This window comes from Lucilia sericata, unplaced genomic scaffold (genome assembly GCF_015586225.1).
Source record: "Lucilia sericata isolate MDLA Ls3-8-SP2 unplaced genomic scaffold, ASM1558622v1 Contig001386F_arrow, whole genome shotgun sequence".
Taxonomy (NCBI): Eukaryota; Metazoa; Arthropoda; class Insecta; order Diptera; family Calliphoridae; genus Lucilia; species Lucilia sericata.
The window spans coordinates 78,801-93,952 of NW_023995326.1; the positions used below are offsets into that span (position 1 = coordinate 78,801).

General features: G+C 34.3%; 1 protein-coding gene, 1 long non-coding RNA gene and 2 other non-coding genes across 4 annotated transcripts; 3 read left to right on the forward strand and 1 right to left on the reverse strand.

Annotated features, from left to right (window-relative positions):
- Positions 1-851: 851 nt before the first annotated feature.
- On the reverse strand, positions 852-11,299 carry LOC119611186 (mediator of RNA polymerase II transcription subunit 1-like). Its single transcript, XM_037966684.1, has 5 exons — positions 10,951-11,299; positions 9,692-10,881; positions 9,499-9,631; positions 7,207-9,140; positions 852-2,411 (listed from the first exon to the last, which is right to left on the reverse strand). The coding sequence occupies exons 1-5, from the start codon at positions 10,991-10,993 to the stop codon at positions 1,092-1,094; spliced, it is 4,620 nt and encodes a 1,539-aa protein (XP_037822612.1). The 5' UTR covers positions 10,994-11,299; the 3' UTR covers positions 852-1,091.
- A 1,544-nt stretch (positions 11,300-12,843) lies between these two features.
- Positions 12,844-13,705, forward strand: LOC119611187. The gene is made up of 3 exons (XR_005232047.1): positions 12,844-12,952; positions 13,158-13,218; positions 13,408-13,705. It is a non-coding gene; the product is annotated as an uncharacterized LOC119611187 (long non-coding RNA).
- On the forward strand, positions 13,004-13,085 carry LOC119611191. The gene has a single exon (XR_005232049.1). It is a non-coding gene; the product is annotated as a small nucleolar RNA Me18S-Um1356 (small nucleolar RNA).
- On the forward strand, positions 13,249-13,335 carry LOC119611190. The gene has a single exon (XR_005232048.1). It is a non-coding gene; the product is annotated as a small nucleolar RNA Me18S-Um1356 (small nucleolar RNA).
- Positions 13,706-15,152: the final 1,447 nt, after the last annotated feature.

Consider the following 15,152-nt stretch of genomic DNA (forward strand, 5'->3'; position numbering starts at 1 on the left):
ACCAAAGGAGCTGTAGAAAAATATACGCTAGTTCCTCGACTCGAATATTTTTAAAATTTAGACGGGCTGTATTATTATTTACTTAAAAATTTCATTTAAATAATCTTTGAATACAAAGCAAATAAAAGTATTCGAAACCGGTTTTTAATAAGTGAAAAAACCGGGTTATTCGATATTCAAAAAATCAACATTAAGAAAAAACCGACACTGGTAAAGCAGAAAAAACCGGTTTTAAAACCGGTTGAAAAATCGAGTCGATCACCCTAGTACATATCCTGATACTCCACACAGCTTCATGGCAAATAGCCCCATAAGCTTTATCATTTCTAAATTCTACTAATTGACAAGAATGATCCGTATCGACATACATAAATTAGCACAACATGCTACAGTTGGATTTGATTCAGTCTTACTTTTACCGGTTTGGAGATCGCTAATGTACTGATCCTCCCATACGGATCCCTGCGATCGAGGATAGCCAGGCTCATGGATTTCTTCTCTATCTTGTTTCTTGTGGAGGGATGATCATCCTCAAGTATGTCTCTCTTTATGAGGACCCATAGAAGCTCCAGCTGCAGAAATACCGGGCGTCATTAAAAACTTTGGTCTGGGAGGTTACTTCGTATTTCAAATCGAAAGCAAATGCTTTATACACACTAGAATTTTTCTTTCGAATCGCGTTATTATTGCTGCTGGAGCCTTTTTCCCAACTGAGAAGCCGCATTGAAGTTTAGAGAGACAACAGACATCCAACACAACTTACCAATAATATTATAATATTGTCCAAAGAAAAGAATGTCCATAAAAATTTACAATTTAAATATGTTTTTTAATTAATTTCTTTTCAAAAAATGTTTCTTTTGTTTAACAATAATTCTTTTCCAAAGATTTACAATTTTTCGTTTTTTTTTAACAAATTAAGGCAGAAAATTATTTGTGCGAAATAAAATATTTGTATAAACTAACAAAACTAACAATAATCGTAATATAATCCAACCAACTTACAACAGTCTTATTATAAAGGTATTTATCATGTACAAAGACCAATACTTTTGAAGAGAAGTGTTAGTGGGAACGCATATAACGCAATGTCATTTACCCGCCGCCAATGTTGCCAACAGTGAATCATCAACGACATGAGAGCTATTGGAATTTGTAGATTTTGCGGCAGCATTCAGAAAACCTAATGATGAAGAAGAGGCCGATGTTGAGGAGGATGTTGATGATGACGATGTTGAAGATTTTGACTTAGTTAATGAGGAAGCAGTAGAAGACGAGGAGGAGGAGGAAGTTGAACTGGTAGTTTTGATTAAGTGCAGGGAAGAGGACGACTGATCATGTGAAGAGTGTGTAGTTAATTTTTGATCTTTAATTTTATTTAACGAGGCAGGATGATTTTGTGCAGATGAATAGGAAGTGGCTGTCGAAGCGCTTGACATTGCTGTTGATGTAGATGTTGAAGACGGGGAACTGTTGATGTTTGAAGTACTAGAGTTGGCATTGGGATTATTGTTACGTTGTGATAGTTTGGGTATTTGAAATTTTGAATTGAGACCCTTCATAAAACCCTCCATGCTGGCAGCCATTATGGGTGAAGCATACTGCAAGATTTTCATCATATCGGCATGATGATCTAAACGCGTAGCTGGCTGTGATGTTGAAGAGGAATTATGTGATGAAGGTAGTGCAGGTGATGTTGATGCACTGTGGGACTTTTTCGATGATCTGCGCATATCGGAAAATGAATTTGTACTATGACTTTTTGAAAGACCATAACCCGTAGATGATGTATTCATAGAACTATTACTAGAACCTAATTTTGTACTTAAGCTACCAGATGAATTCGATTTTTGAAATATATGCTTAGAGGAGGAGGACGATGATGATGCTGAGGAGGAGGAGGGTTTTGAAGACATCGATGATGAGGTGGAGGAAGAGGATGTTGATTTCTTGGAAGCCGGTCCACTATTTACACCCGGTTTAAGGCCTGTATGTAGCTTTTTATTATATAATGACGTTGATCCAGACGCTGAGGAGGAGGAGGAGTTCCCTGATCCTTGTGTAGCCGCATGCGATGACTTTGTTGAGGATGACGATGACGTTTTCGATGATGACTTATGGGATGTCTTGTTTATGGTTAATTTTAAACCTTCTTGTGATGACTTAACCATATACTCACTACTACTACTGCTGCTGCCACCACTAGTATTAAGAGTATCATTTGCCGCCAACGACGTTGACGAAGCTGACAATTTCATTAACTCATTGCTGCCAAGTGGCTGTTGCATTATTGTTGCTGTTGTTGGCTGCTGTTTGTGTCTGTCCTGTGACTCCTGCAACTGACGTTGCGGTGATCGTGTTGAGACTGTTGATACTGTTGCTGTAGTTGGTGTCGACGTCATCAAACTAACCTGACAAATTTGATAGACATGATTTTCATCATCAAGATCAGGGTGTTTATAGTAATATTTGTTTGTTTGTTTGTTTGTATGAATGTGTGTGTGTGTGTTTTTTTATATTAAAAAAAAGAGAAAAGAAAAAAAAACATTTTGCATTGATGACAAAGACATTTGGTTGTTGTTACAAAAACTTAAACCTCATTTAGAAAATTATAACGGTTAACATGCACCGTTTATGTTAAAAATTTCAAACAAAAAAAAAATATTCCCAAAAAATTTTAAATATTTCTTTAAATTTGGAAATTGTTGTTTCTTTTAAATAAAATTTAAACAAAATAAACTTTTTAAAAGGTTAGTAAAGTGTTTGAACAATCAACAAAGTAGCTAAAATAAATAATAAAAAATTCACTTAATATCTATAACCTTTAACCTTTTATTAACGAAAAATTACAAATGAAAATTAAAGCAAAACATTTGGTTTATTTTTTTTTTTTTTTTTTCGTTATTTCTATTTACAGTTTATTTTATATTTCTCAATTATACATCATACATTTTAATTAATTTTGAGGTTATGTTTTAAAATCGATTTTATTAAACTACATTGACTTTTGTTCATAAATAATAATTATTAAATAAAAATATAAAGTCAAATCTATAATATTTTGTTATATTAATAGTATAATACACATTTGAAATATATGTATGTATATGTTACTAATTTTACCACATTTTTGAGGTTATGTTTGCCAAAGTTAAAATAATGAATGTTTAATTGAATTAGTTATTAGTAGCTAAAGTTAATACACTACTTTAATGACTATTTTAAATAAGTGTTAAAAACTACATCTAAATACAAATTTTGCATAAATAACTAAAATAAAATAAGAAGATATAAGTTTATTTCAGTCGAAACTAAAACGCTCTAAGTTCTACGTTATCTAATTAAAAAATATTGCGTTGCGAAACCTCACTTTGACATACGCTTTCATTTCCGAGTTTCTGCAGTACCCGAATCCCACGCAAGAAATGGTGTAACAAATGTTTACACTGACACCTTCAAGAGGAGTAAAAGGGTGGCTTTTACATGGAAAGATTTTGAATCAAATCCTCTTTTATTCTACCTAATTATTGTAGTAATTTACAGGCAAAGTTATCTGCTATCAAACGAGTCGCCAACTGGCTGAGGTATTATCAAATATCGGGAATGGTGCAACGAGAGGAGAAGATGAAATCGTCGCATTTACTGGTATCTCCCTTACAAACCGTAAGTCACTGGTTCAGACTGAACATATGAAATGGCTCAATTTAGTGAAACCACCTGTCTCACTTCGAGCTCAATTTGGCCTCTATACGATGCTCCCGGGACAGGCTTATTATTAAACTTTCGCAGAGAACAGATAAGAATGCTGGTATCAGTCAGAACGGGACACTATACAATTTGCAATCACGCCAGAAGAATGGGTCTAGAATATAACGACTACTGTAGGAGTTATAATAATGAGTAGGAAGAGGATGCAATACCTCACCTCCTCTGCTATTGCCTATCATTCAATGAAATCAGAGAACATTGTGTTTGTTTGGATAAGCTATCTGGGAAGTGGACTCCTACGACCACTAGGGTATCACAGTGGTTACCCTTCTTACCTAAACCTAAACTAAAAAAAAACTGCCAAAATTTGCTGATCTTCCGTGATGAATCGTATAAGATTTATACTGACGTCCCCAAAAGAAAGGATGGTGTAGGGGAAGTCTTTTATGTACAGAACAAAAGTTTTCTTTAAAACTTCCAGTTCTGCACGCTAAACTATCAGTCATTAAAAGGGCTTACGTTCTACCGATGTACAACGTTGATATTCTAATATATACAGACATACACTAATGGATCCTAGGGTCGGTTGTGACAATTTATGTCTATAGTCAGTCCTCTTAGAACATTGATATATCATACGGTATATTCCAATTGGGACATTATGAGACTGTGTTGGTCCATTGTTACTGCAATGAGCATGGTAATAAAACTGCAGATGAACAAGCTAGACTAGGTTTGAACCTTGACATAGATGATATGGATACATTAAGAGACTAGACTATAGACTAGACTATAGACTAGACTATAGACTAGACTATAGACTAGACTATAGACTAGACTATAGACTAGACTATAGACTAGACTATAGACTAGACTATAGACTAGACTATAGACTAGACTATAGACTAGACTATAGACTAGACTATAGACTAGACTATAGACTAGACTATAGACTAGATTTCAGACAAGAATATAGAATAGACTATAGACTAGACTATAGACTAGACTATAGACTAGACTATAAACTAGACTATAGACTAGACTATAGACTAGACTAGACTAGACTATAGACTAGACTATAGACTAGACTATAGACTAGACTATAGACTAGACTATAGACTAGACTATAGACTAGACTATAGACTAGACTATAGACTAAACTATAGACTAAACTATAGACTAGACTATAGACTAGACTATAGACTAGACTATAGACTAGACTATAGACTAGACTATAGACTAGACTATAGACTAGACTATAGACTAGACTATAGACTAGACTATAGACTAGACTATAGACTAGACTATAGACTAGACTATAGACTAGACTATAGACTAGACTATAGACTAGACTATAGACTAGACTATAGACTAGACTATAGACTAGACTATAGACTAGACTATAGATTAGACTATAGACTAGACTATAGACTAGACTATAGACTAGACTATAGACTAGACTATAGACTAGACTATAGACTAGACTATAGACTAGACTATAGACTAGACTATAGACTAGACTATAGACTAGACTATAGACTAGACTATAGACTAGACTATAGACTAGACTATAGACTAGACTATAGACTAGACTATAGACTAGACTATAGACTAGACTATAGACTAGACTATAGACTAGACTATAGACTAGACTATAGACTAGACTATAGACTAGACTATAGACTAGACTATAGACTAGACTATAGACTAGACTATAGACTAGACTATAGACTAGACTATAGACTAGACTATAGACTAGACTATAGACTAGACTATAGACTAGACTATAGACTAGACTATAGACTAGACTATAGACTAGACTATAGACTAGACTATAGACTAGACTATAGACTAGACTATAGACTAGACTATAGACTAGACTATAGACTAGACTATAGACTAGACTATAGACTAGACTATAGACTAGACTATAGACTAGACTATAGACTAGACTATAGACTAGACTATAGACTAGACTATAGACTAGACTATAGACTAGACTATAGACTAGACTATAGACTAGACTATAGACTAGACTATAGACTAGACTATAGACTAGACTATAGACTAGACTATAGACTAGACTATAGACTAGACTATAGACTAGACTATAGACTAGACTATAGACTAGACTATAGACTAGACTATAGACTATAGACTAGACTATAGACTAGACTATAGACTAGACTATAGACTAGACTATAGACTAGACTATAGACTAGACTATAGACTAGACTATAGACTAGACTATAGACTAGACTATAGACTAGACTATAGACTAGACTATAGACTAGACTATAGACTAGACTATAGACTAGACTATAGACTAGACTATAGACTAGACTATAGACTAGACTATAGACTAGACTATAGACTAGACTATAGACTAGACTATAGACTAGACTATAGACTAGACTATAGACTAGACTATAGACTAGACTATAGACTAGACTATAGACTAGACTATAGACTAGACTATAGACTAGACTATAGACTAGACTATAGACTAGACTATAGACTAGACTATAGACTAGACTATAGACTAGACTATAGACTAGACTATAGACTAGACTATAGACTAGACTATAGACTAGACTATAGACTAGACTATAGACTAGACTATAGACTAGACTATAGACTAGACTATAGACTAGACTATAGACTAGACTATAGACTAGACTATAGACTAGACTATAGACTAGACTATAGATTAGACTATAGACTAGACTATAGACTAGAATATAGAATCTATTGACTAGACTATAGACTAGACTATAGACTAGAATATAGAATCTATTGACTAGACTATAGACTAGACTATAGACTAGACTATAGACTAGACTATAGACTAGACTACAGAATAGAATATAGACTAGACTATTGACTAGACTACACTATAGACTAGACTGTAGACTGGCCTAATCTGCAGACTGGTCTATTAACTATTATGGATACAACGTATAAAAAGTTTATAAGTTAGAAAAAAGTATCAAAAATGTCTAGACAAAGTACTAAAATACTGAATTTTCCATGCCTGGTCTTTGAGTTAACATGTGTTGGTTTGTGTTTTTAACATTTTGTTTGCTCCCCAGACATTCAGCTACAAGTACTTGTATTTAACAAAGAAATAAACTAAAATAATTTAAGCATAGGAATGTTTTAGTAAGTGTAATTGGTTACATTTTATTTTTATTGTATTGTTTTGTATTCATGGTAAAATATCATGCATTAGGTTCTTAAATGGAAAAAAATAATAAATAATTTTAAACAAAAACTTGCACATTAACTAAGAAAATTAAATAAACATATTGATTATGGTTAAACAAACTACTTAAAAAGCGTTTACACTTAAAACCAACTAAGTTTTAAATTAAAAATTATATGTTGATTGTTTTTAAAATGTTACGGAGATAAAACAAACTAAAAAACAAATGCAAGCCAAACCAACATAGAAGAGAACAAAATATGATAAACTAATTAAACTGTAACATGACTTACCGCAGCGGCTACACCTTTACGCATGGCTGAGTTAAGATCCAAGGAGGGGTTCGGGTTATTAGCAGCGCCATAACCAGCCGCCGCAGCAGCCGTCATATGATTAAGACCGGCAACGGAAGACTTCAACTGTTGCATAGAGGTAACACCCATACTTGACTTAACAGCGGCTGCAGCAGCTGCTGCTGCTGAACTAACGGCAGCCGAATTGAGAGCAGAGGTTTTGTCTTTATTTTTAAGAGCCGCCATAGCAGCAGCTGCGGCAGCCGCTACGGTACTAGCTGTTGATGAGGAAGTCGAACCGGACTGCTGTAGAGAACGTACTAAAGCAGCAGTGTTAAGTACTGACGACGTGGAAGAGGTATTAGAAGATGAAGAAGATTTATCTCCTTTGGGGCTGGCAGTAGTTGCACTTTTTAAGGTGGACATGCTGGGCTTGCCAGAAGAGCCATGTTTGGGTGAGTGGGTGCCAAAGGGTGATTTTGGGCTGTTGGAGGCGGTATTATGTTTGGGACTACTGTATACAGGAGAATGTTTAGGACTAGGACGAGCCGACAAAGACGAACCTGTTACAGAAGAAGCCAAAAGACCACCAGAAGAACCTTTGGGTGATGAAGAGGGTGAAGAGAATTTACGCGCCACTGCTGTAGCAGCCGCTTCACTTGAGCCAGCAGGTGAATTTTGTCTTGAGAAAACTTTTTCTGGCGGCCCCATGGGAGAGTCATCTCTACGTTTTTTACGTTTTTTATCTTTTTGATTATCAGCTGTATCTAAGGAGCGTTTATTCGAAGACAAACCTGTTGAAGATGCTGCCGGCACTAAACTAGTAGATGATTTTTTCTCCTTATTAGCTAGAGGCGAAGGTGAAGAGCCCGCATTAATGGGTGTTATGGTTATAGTAGTGGGTGTAACATTTGTATTGTTTCCGCTACTACTGACACCAGTATTATTAGTATTTGGTCCTGTTAGGGGTATAATTTCTATGCCACCCGTACGTTTTACATCTAAAGGTGAGGAGGTGGTATTGGGATTGTTATTGGTGTTAGGGAGACTATTAGTAGCATTGGTAGCCTCATTAATGGGTGTAATGCTAACCGAATTTTTAAGATTTGGCGTTTTATCTTTCCAAATGTTTTTATATTTATCAGCGATTTCATGATCAGCAGCAATCTTTTGTTCAAATGTTTGTTGAGGTTGTTGTTGTTGTTGGTGTTGTGTATGAAGTTGTTGTTGTTGTTGATGTTGTTGTTGCGTTAGTGTTTGGCCCAAAGAGTTAACTTCTAAAGTAGATTGCATTAAGTTTGAAGCAACATGTTCTGTAGCTACTGCAGCTAAATTTTGACTCTTTGGGCTCTCATGAAAATCCTCCTGTTTCAATTCACCACCACTTTTGTACTTTAAAAAACCACCCGCAGCAGCCTGTAACTGTGCTGATCTTTGCTGACCTGTAGTATCCATTTTCATGCTACCACTCGACATCTTCATACCGCCACCTCCTGGGTCGTTAGATCCACCAGATATATTAAAATTTCCATAAGCGGCATGTGAAGTACTGGGCATATTACCCGACATATTACCTCCACCTAGATTACTATTCGCTGTACCACCTCCAACAGCTCCAGCACCGCCTATGCCACCCGCATTTGTTGATCCCCCACCAATGCTTCTTTGAAACATTTTCATACGTTCCTGGTCCCAAAATCTTAAAAGAGCTCTTATTGTCACCGGTATGGAAAGACATTTTTGTACGATGCTTGTTAATTTTATCGAGAGTAAATCATAATTATTGCTAATGCTATAGATGGTACATTGTGGTTGACCCGTACGTAAATCAAATTCAACTGTGGCCATTGATTCTTCGTATGGATGCTGAAGAGCCACTGAGATCTGTTGAAATGAAATGGCATTAACTTCAAGAATAGTGGTTGAATCTATATCTGTTGAAGAGAGGAAAGGGAGTGAAAATAGTGAATTTTAATTGCTGATAAACTACTAAATTAGTATTGTTTTTAATAAAAACTATCGGGTTTTTCTAATGAATCTCATTCAAAACTTAACATTCACATTAAGCTAACAGCGGCTGGGAATCGAATCAAAGCCGCATTTGCCTAGTGACAAAACACTTAAGCTACATCAGCCTCAATCAGCAATCTTTATAAATGATTAATGTCTGACGTATGATCCTTATACGTTTTTTTCAAAATTACATTTCTTCCGAGAAACTGTACATCTAGGTTGAACTACTGTTCAAATTGTAACCAATACAAGTAAAATTTTCTATAGAAGAACACTTACCATTTCCCATTTTGGATTGTGGCCGTACACAACTTGCCAATAGAGCATAAAATAAAGCCATCTTTTTAAGAAAATCCAAAATTTTTGGCACTTGTGAAGGTTCCGTAAATGGTAGAGAATGAATTAAAGTAGACTACAATAGAAAAATGCAATTTTAAGTTAAATAAATTGTTAAAAAATCTTTAAAACTCACTTTCAATAATTTATTTTCGGTGAAAAAATAGCAGTGCGTTTGATCGGGCAAACAAACAAATAAACCTTTCTGTGATGATTTCATTTTTTGGTCCGAAGCTGTTTGTATGATCAGACTCATGATATTGGCCACCAGCGGTGTTTTATGTTGAGCCTCCAGAGAGGATGAAGGTAAAGGATTTGTTTCATTAAGACCGCCTGCACACAGGCCCATAGATCGTAAGGTGTTAAAGCATACCGGCAGAGGCCTGTTTAGGCGCAATACAAATGTGGCGGGCAGAAGCATAGAATTCATTTGATTTAAAGGTGCAAAGACGGGAACATCAATACCTGTTTGCGGATCTTTTGCCACTGTAACAGTGGGTAAAATTTGCAGTTTATTGGCTGAAGAAGCTTCCAAATTAACGGTAACACTAAAACCAATTTGTTTATTCTTGAAGGAGTCTAAACTCAAAGACTGTAAAGATTTGCTTTCCAGTGAAATCAAATCGTAGGGAGAAACAAAATACACTAGGCGCATGGGATGACCACCTCGGCGTTTTAAAACCACTCCAACTATTGAGTCCTGTATGACTTGTAAAGTGTCTTTTGTAAAATTTTGCATTTGGAATATATTATACAAATCGGTTTCCATAGCCTGCATGGCATCATAGGCCTTGATTTTCACTTTGGACTCGGCATTCAATTGATAAATTGAGGAAAAGCCCTCAAGCTGAGCCGTAAAATCAGCAAAATCTCCACGATTAAGGCAATCTACCAACTCACTGCAGGACTGCTGATCGGCCTTTGATTCATGATGAACTTTAACATCAGTCAACGAGCCATTCGAATCCAAAAGTATCTCCAGAAAAAACATGTCAGTCGAAATGAACAAAGCTTTAGTATCGTCCGAAAACTTTAAACTCAATTGACGTGAAAGACTTTCAAGTCTCTCGACTAGACCCTGCCGGGAAGTGACTTTAATACAATGCTGCATATTGTCCAAACATTTTTGTAGGTTAGATTTCTCCACCGCATCTAAGGGATAACGTTTTTCCAGCATGCCCATGCGCATACTTTTAGAAAGTTCTTGAAACGTTTTATGTTGGGAGGAATGGGAACGTATACGTTCCATCAACAATTCCCTCTGCCATTGCTTGTTCTTCTCAGCTGTAATCGATAAGTTGCCCAATAAAGAGGAGGTGGAGGCTCCTGGAATTTTTCACAAAACTATTTTAAAAACATCCTAGATATAATTAAAAGCTTTTAACAAGTAATTACCTTGTGCTGGTGCTATAACTGGTTTTACATTTACAGCAGCCATTATGTTGTGAGGTTTTCAAGTTTTTGTGAAATTAGAAAAAAATTATACTTTACTTAACGCCACAGACACCTTGAGTATGAATTGTGGTGGCGTCAGTAGGTTTTTTTTCACTTTTTTCCTAGTAGTTGTTGTTTTTGTGCAATATTGGATTTATTTATTTATTATTTCCGTTTTTTATTTTCTATCGTGAATTTTTCTTTTAATTTCAACATAATTAGAGGAATTTTTTCCATTAAATTTTAAACATTTTCACAAATTTTGCAAAATAAAGTTAAAAGATTTGCTTGCAACCAAGGCTCTGCGCCGACAAATATTAACGACGGCGGCGGCTGTTACCAAAAATATCGCCGTCAGATTAAAATCGACTCTAAGCCGGCTAAGTTTTGAACTACTTTTATTCACGGTATACTTAAGGGCCCTTCACACGGTCACACTTTACGTATGACAAGTCTAATCAAAAAGTAAAATGAAATTCCATCCGTATGACAAAAAAAGAGAATAAAAGTCGTATGATTTATATTTTTTGTGTTTAGACGATTGGTATAAAACAATAACAAAGTAAGATGGAACAGCTGTTTCACTTTTTTTGTATGTGTTTACATAAAAATACATCCCTGATCTAATGCGACTTGTTTGTTTTTTGAATCATTTCAAAAAATGAAGAGAGCCATACGACTGTCAAATTTTCCATCCGTATTTTCTCTCAATGTGTGATGGTTTCATTACATATTGCGTTTAGACGATCCCATCCGTTCTCTTCTACACAAAATTTTGACAGATCATATTACTTGTGAGCTCGTGTGAAGGGGGCTTTAACAAGCACTTGAGATTGTCAAATTTTTTTTATATGTAGTTTGCGGTTTAAGCCTGTATACAAGTCTACAAGTACTGCTGGGCTAACGATATCACCTTATATGCAGTACACCCTGATTTTAGTTTTTATATGCTCAACAATTTAAATAAAAACGGAATCCTAGAGATTAAAAAGTGGGATTTTGGTAGCAAATATTTTAAAAATCGGTATTCTAGACCAGAGTATGAAATTTTCGTATTCATGAATGCTATTTAATGTATTTCTGTCGTTATACAACTCATTTACACGAAATTTATTTTTAAACTCACAAGAACTATTTTTTCAACTCTTCATTTTTATATTCACCAGAAGGGTATATATAAGTTTGTCATTCCGTTTGTAATTTCCACAATATAATTTTCCGTATCCTTATAGATAGCAGAATCGATTAAGCAATGTCCATCTGTCTGTCTGTTTAAATTTTCTGAAGCCCCAAGATATCTTCGAGATCAAAATCTTCAATAATTCTGTCAGACATGCTTTCGAGAAGTTTCCTATTAAAAATCAACAATAATTGAGATGCATATGTGTAAAAATTGGAGAATACCCCTGAAAATTTCTTTAACAAATTATAAATAAAAACATAAAAAAACACCGAGATAAAGCAGTAATATGTTGGTAATACAGTTTATATATGTTTGAGGGTGGTATTGCAGTGGATAGGTTATTTCTTTCTGCGCTATTTGTTTGTGTGTATGTTATGTGTTACATTTGTGCAAAGGTACAAGTCGAAATGCGGCTTGTACTACAAATAATTTATTTATTATTGTTGTTTTAACGTTGATGCAGACATAAAATGAAAAGTTATAATAAAATACAAAAATTAAATGAATTGAATGAAATTTTATAAAACTAAATTAAATTCTAAAAATAAATGAAAACTGTTTTTTAAAACAGTTAAAGCAGTAGTTGGTAATATTGTTATTAACACTTATGGCGTTTTTACACTACTAATTAATATCAAATCTCATACACATTTGTACAACTGTGGACATTAACTAAACACGTGTTACCATCACTTTATTTCTTTACTACTTTGTACTTTGAAGGAAATAGACGTGTAAAATTAATTCTGCTAAAATAATAAAAAAAAAACTTTAACAATGGTAAGTTTATAAAACAAATATAGAAAAAATGTATTAACATAATTGTATATTCAAATTGATGAAAAAAATCATACCCAAAACTGAATTAAAGTTGAGGAATTATTGTAACATGCATCACCAACTGAATTTTTGAATATAATAAATTATGCATTCCCTTTATGTCTTTAATATGTGGCCAATTTAACTAATTATTTTTCTTTTTCAGTTATCAACTAACCAAACGGAAACACCTTGTAATGTGAGCAACAATATAAATATCGAAAATGGTTAGTTTTTTTCTTAAATAAATCTTTTTAATTTCTTTAATGATGACAACTTTCATACCCAAAACTGAATTTCGTTGAGGAATCTTTTTTTACATGCATCACCAACTGACTTTTTTTCATAAAAAAATGATTATTTACTTATTTTATTAAATACTTAAACTAACCTCACTTTTTCTGTTATATTTTTAGGATAACTTCCGTGATTGAGGCATAACATTCTTGGAAATGAAGGTTTAACTTAAAGAGTTTTCACCAGTATAGCCTAACGCTAGTGTGAAGGTGTATAGCCCGGCTGCGAAAGATGGATGGTATTTTTTTTTTGAATACCTAACCTCAATTATAATCAAATCATAGAATTTTTAAAACTAACCTCAAGATTTGATTCAACAACAGTTTATGAATAAACATATGCAGAGGGGTAAAAAATATTTATTGAAAAATATAAAATTATGTCTTAATTGTGAATAAAAATATATATAAAATTTAACACAGCTTGTTTTTTTATTAACATTACATTTTATAAATTTTGAAACCTTAAATACATAATGGAACTACATAAAAAAAGTGTAATTATGTCCCGATAGCATTATATGTTTATAAAAACTCGATATCATTATAAAATCATGAGTTAATTACGAATGAGTGATTTTCGGAAGTGATTTTATATACAAGACCAACTATGGGCCAATCCGGGAAAAATTTTTGCTGAATAATTCGTATATGTACACAACATGTTAATGAAATTAGTAAATAAAAACAAGTAAGAAATTATAGTCGGGCGTGGCCGACCATATTATACCCTACACCAGTTATGAATACTAAATGTGATTTATTTTTCATAATAAAGCATTTATCTTCAATATTCCCTTGTTCCGATACATTTAAGCAATTTATGGATGAAAAACTAATTTTCTGAAAGAGGCTTTATATGGGGGCTAGGGGCAAATATGGACCAAGCCCGATAAAATTTTTTTAATATACATATTTATATTTACATAATATTTTATTGTGCTGAATTTCATCGCGATATTTGTGTTTATAAGTTAATTTGGGACATTCAAGTAATTTTCTGAAGGGGACTTTGTATGGGAGCTAGGGTCAAATGGGGCCCGATCTTTATGAAATTTGGCAGGGTCATCAAGACTTCTATAAAAATTTGTTGTGCCGTATTTTATCGATATATCTGTATATTTAACATAATTATGAGCTCAGAAGCCCTTTTCGGGGGGTTCTGTTCTATGGGGGCTAGGTGAAATAATGGACCGATTTTAACCATTTTCAATAGGTTTCGTCCTTGGGTCAAATAAAACGTGCGTGCCAAATTTCATCCATTTATCTTGAAAATTGCGACCTGTACCTTGCGCACAAGGTTTACATGGACAGCCAGCCAGCCAGACGGACGGACGGACATAGCTTAATCGACTCAGAAAACGATTCTAAGCCGATTGGTATACTTTAAGGTGGGTCTAGGACGAATATTTTTGTATGTTACAAACATCAGCACAAATCCAATATACCCTCCCCACTAAAGTGGTGTAGGGTATAATTACCACATGAAGTGGTGGGTTCGATTCACACTGGTCTGTTGGGTTCGATTGCCACTGGCACTGGTTAAGGAGCGCACAACCGATAGATGCCTTGGTGTATTTGTTCGTATTTGATCTATGCATATACATACATTAGGCCGACTCACAAAAAATGGTGATTGAGTTATCCCCTTCAAAATATTCTCTGTTATGTAATATGATGGTACCCAACATATTTTGGGTTTAATATTGTCTGTTCGTGAGCTGGACAGTTTTCAAGAAAATATCTTATGGGGGACACGATTTTTATACCCTTCACCTTCGTGAGAAGGGTATATATAAGTTTGTCATTTCGTTTGTAATTTCTATAATATAATTTTCCGACCCCATAAAGTATATATATTCTGG

Excerpts from the sequence above, each read along its gene's own strand:
- LOC119611186 (XM_037966684.1), bottom strand. The coding sequence starts at position 10,993 with ATGGCTGCTGTAAATGTAAAACCAGTTATAGCACCAGCACAAG. Across the intron at positions 10,882-10,950 it reads AGTTATAGCACCAGCACAAG|GAGCCTCCACCTCCTCTTTA; the intron begins GTAATTACTTGT and ends GAAAAATTCCAG. Across the intron at positions 2,412-7,206 it reads GTAAAGGTGTAGCCGCTGCG|GTTAGTTTGATGACGTCGAC; the intron begins GTAAGTCATGTT and ends CAAATTTGTCAG.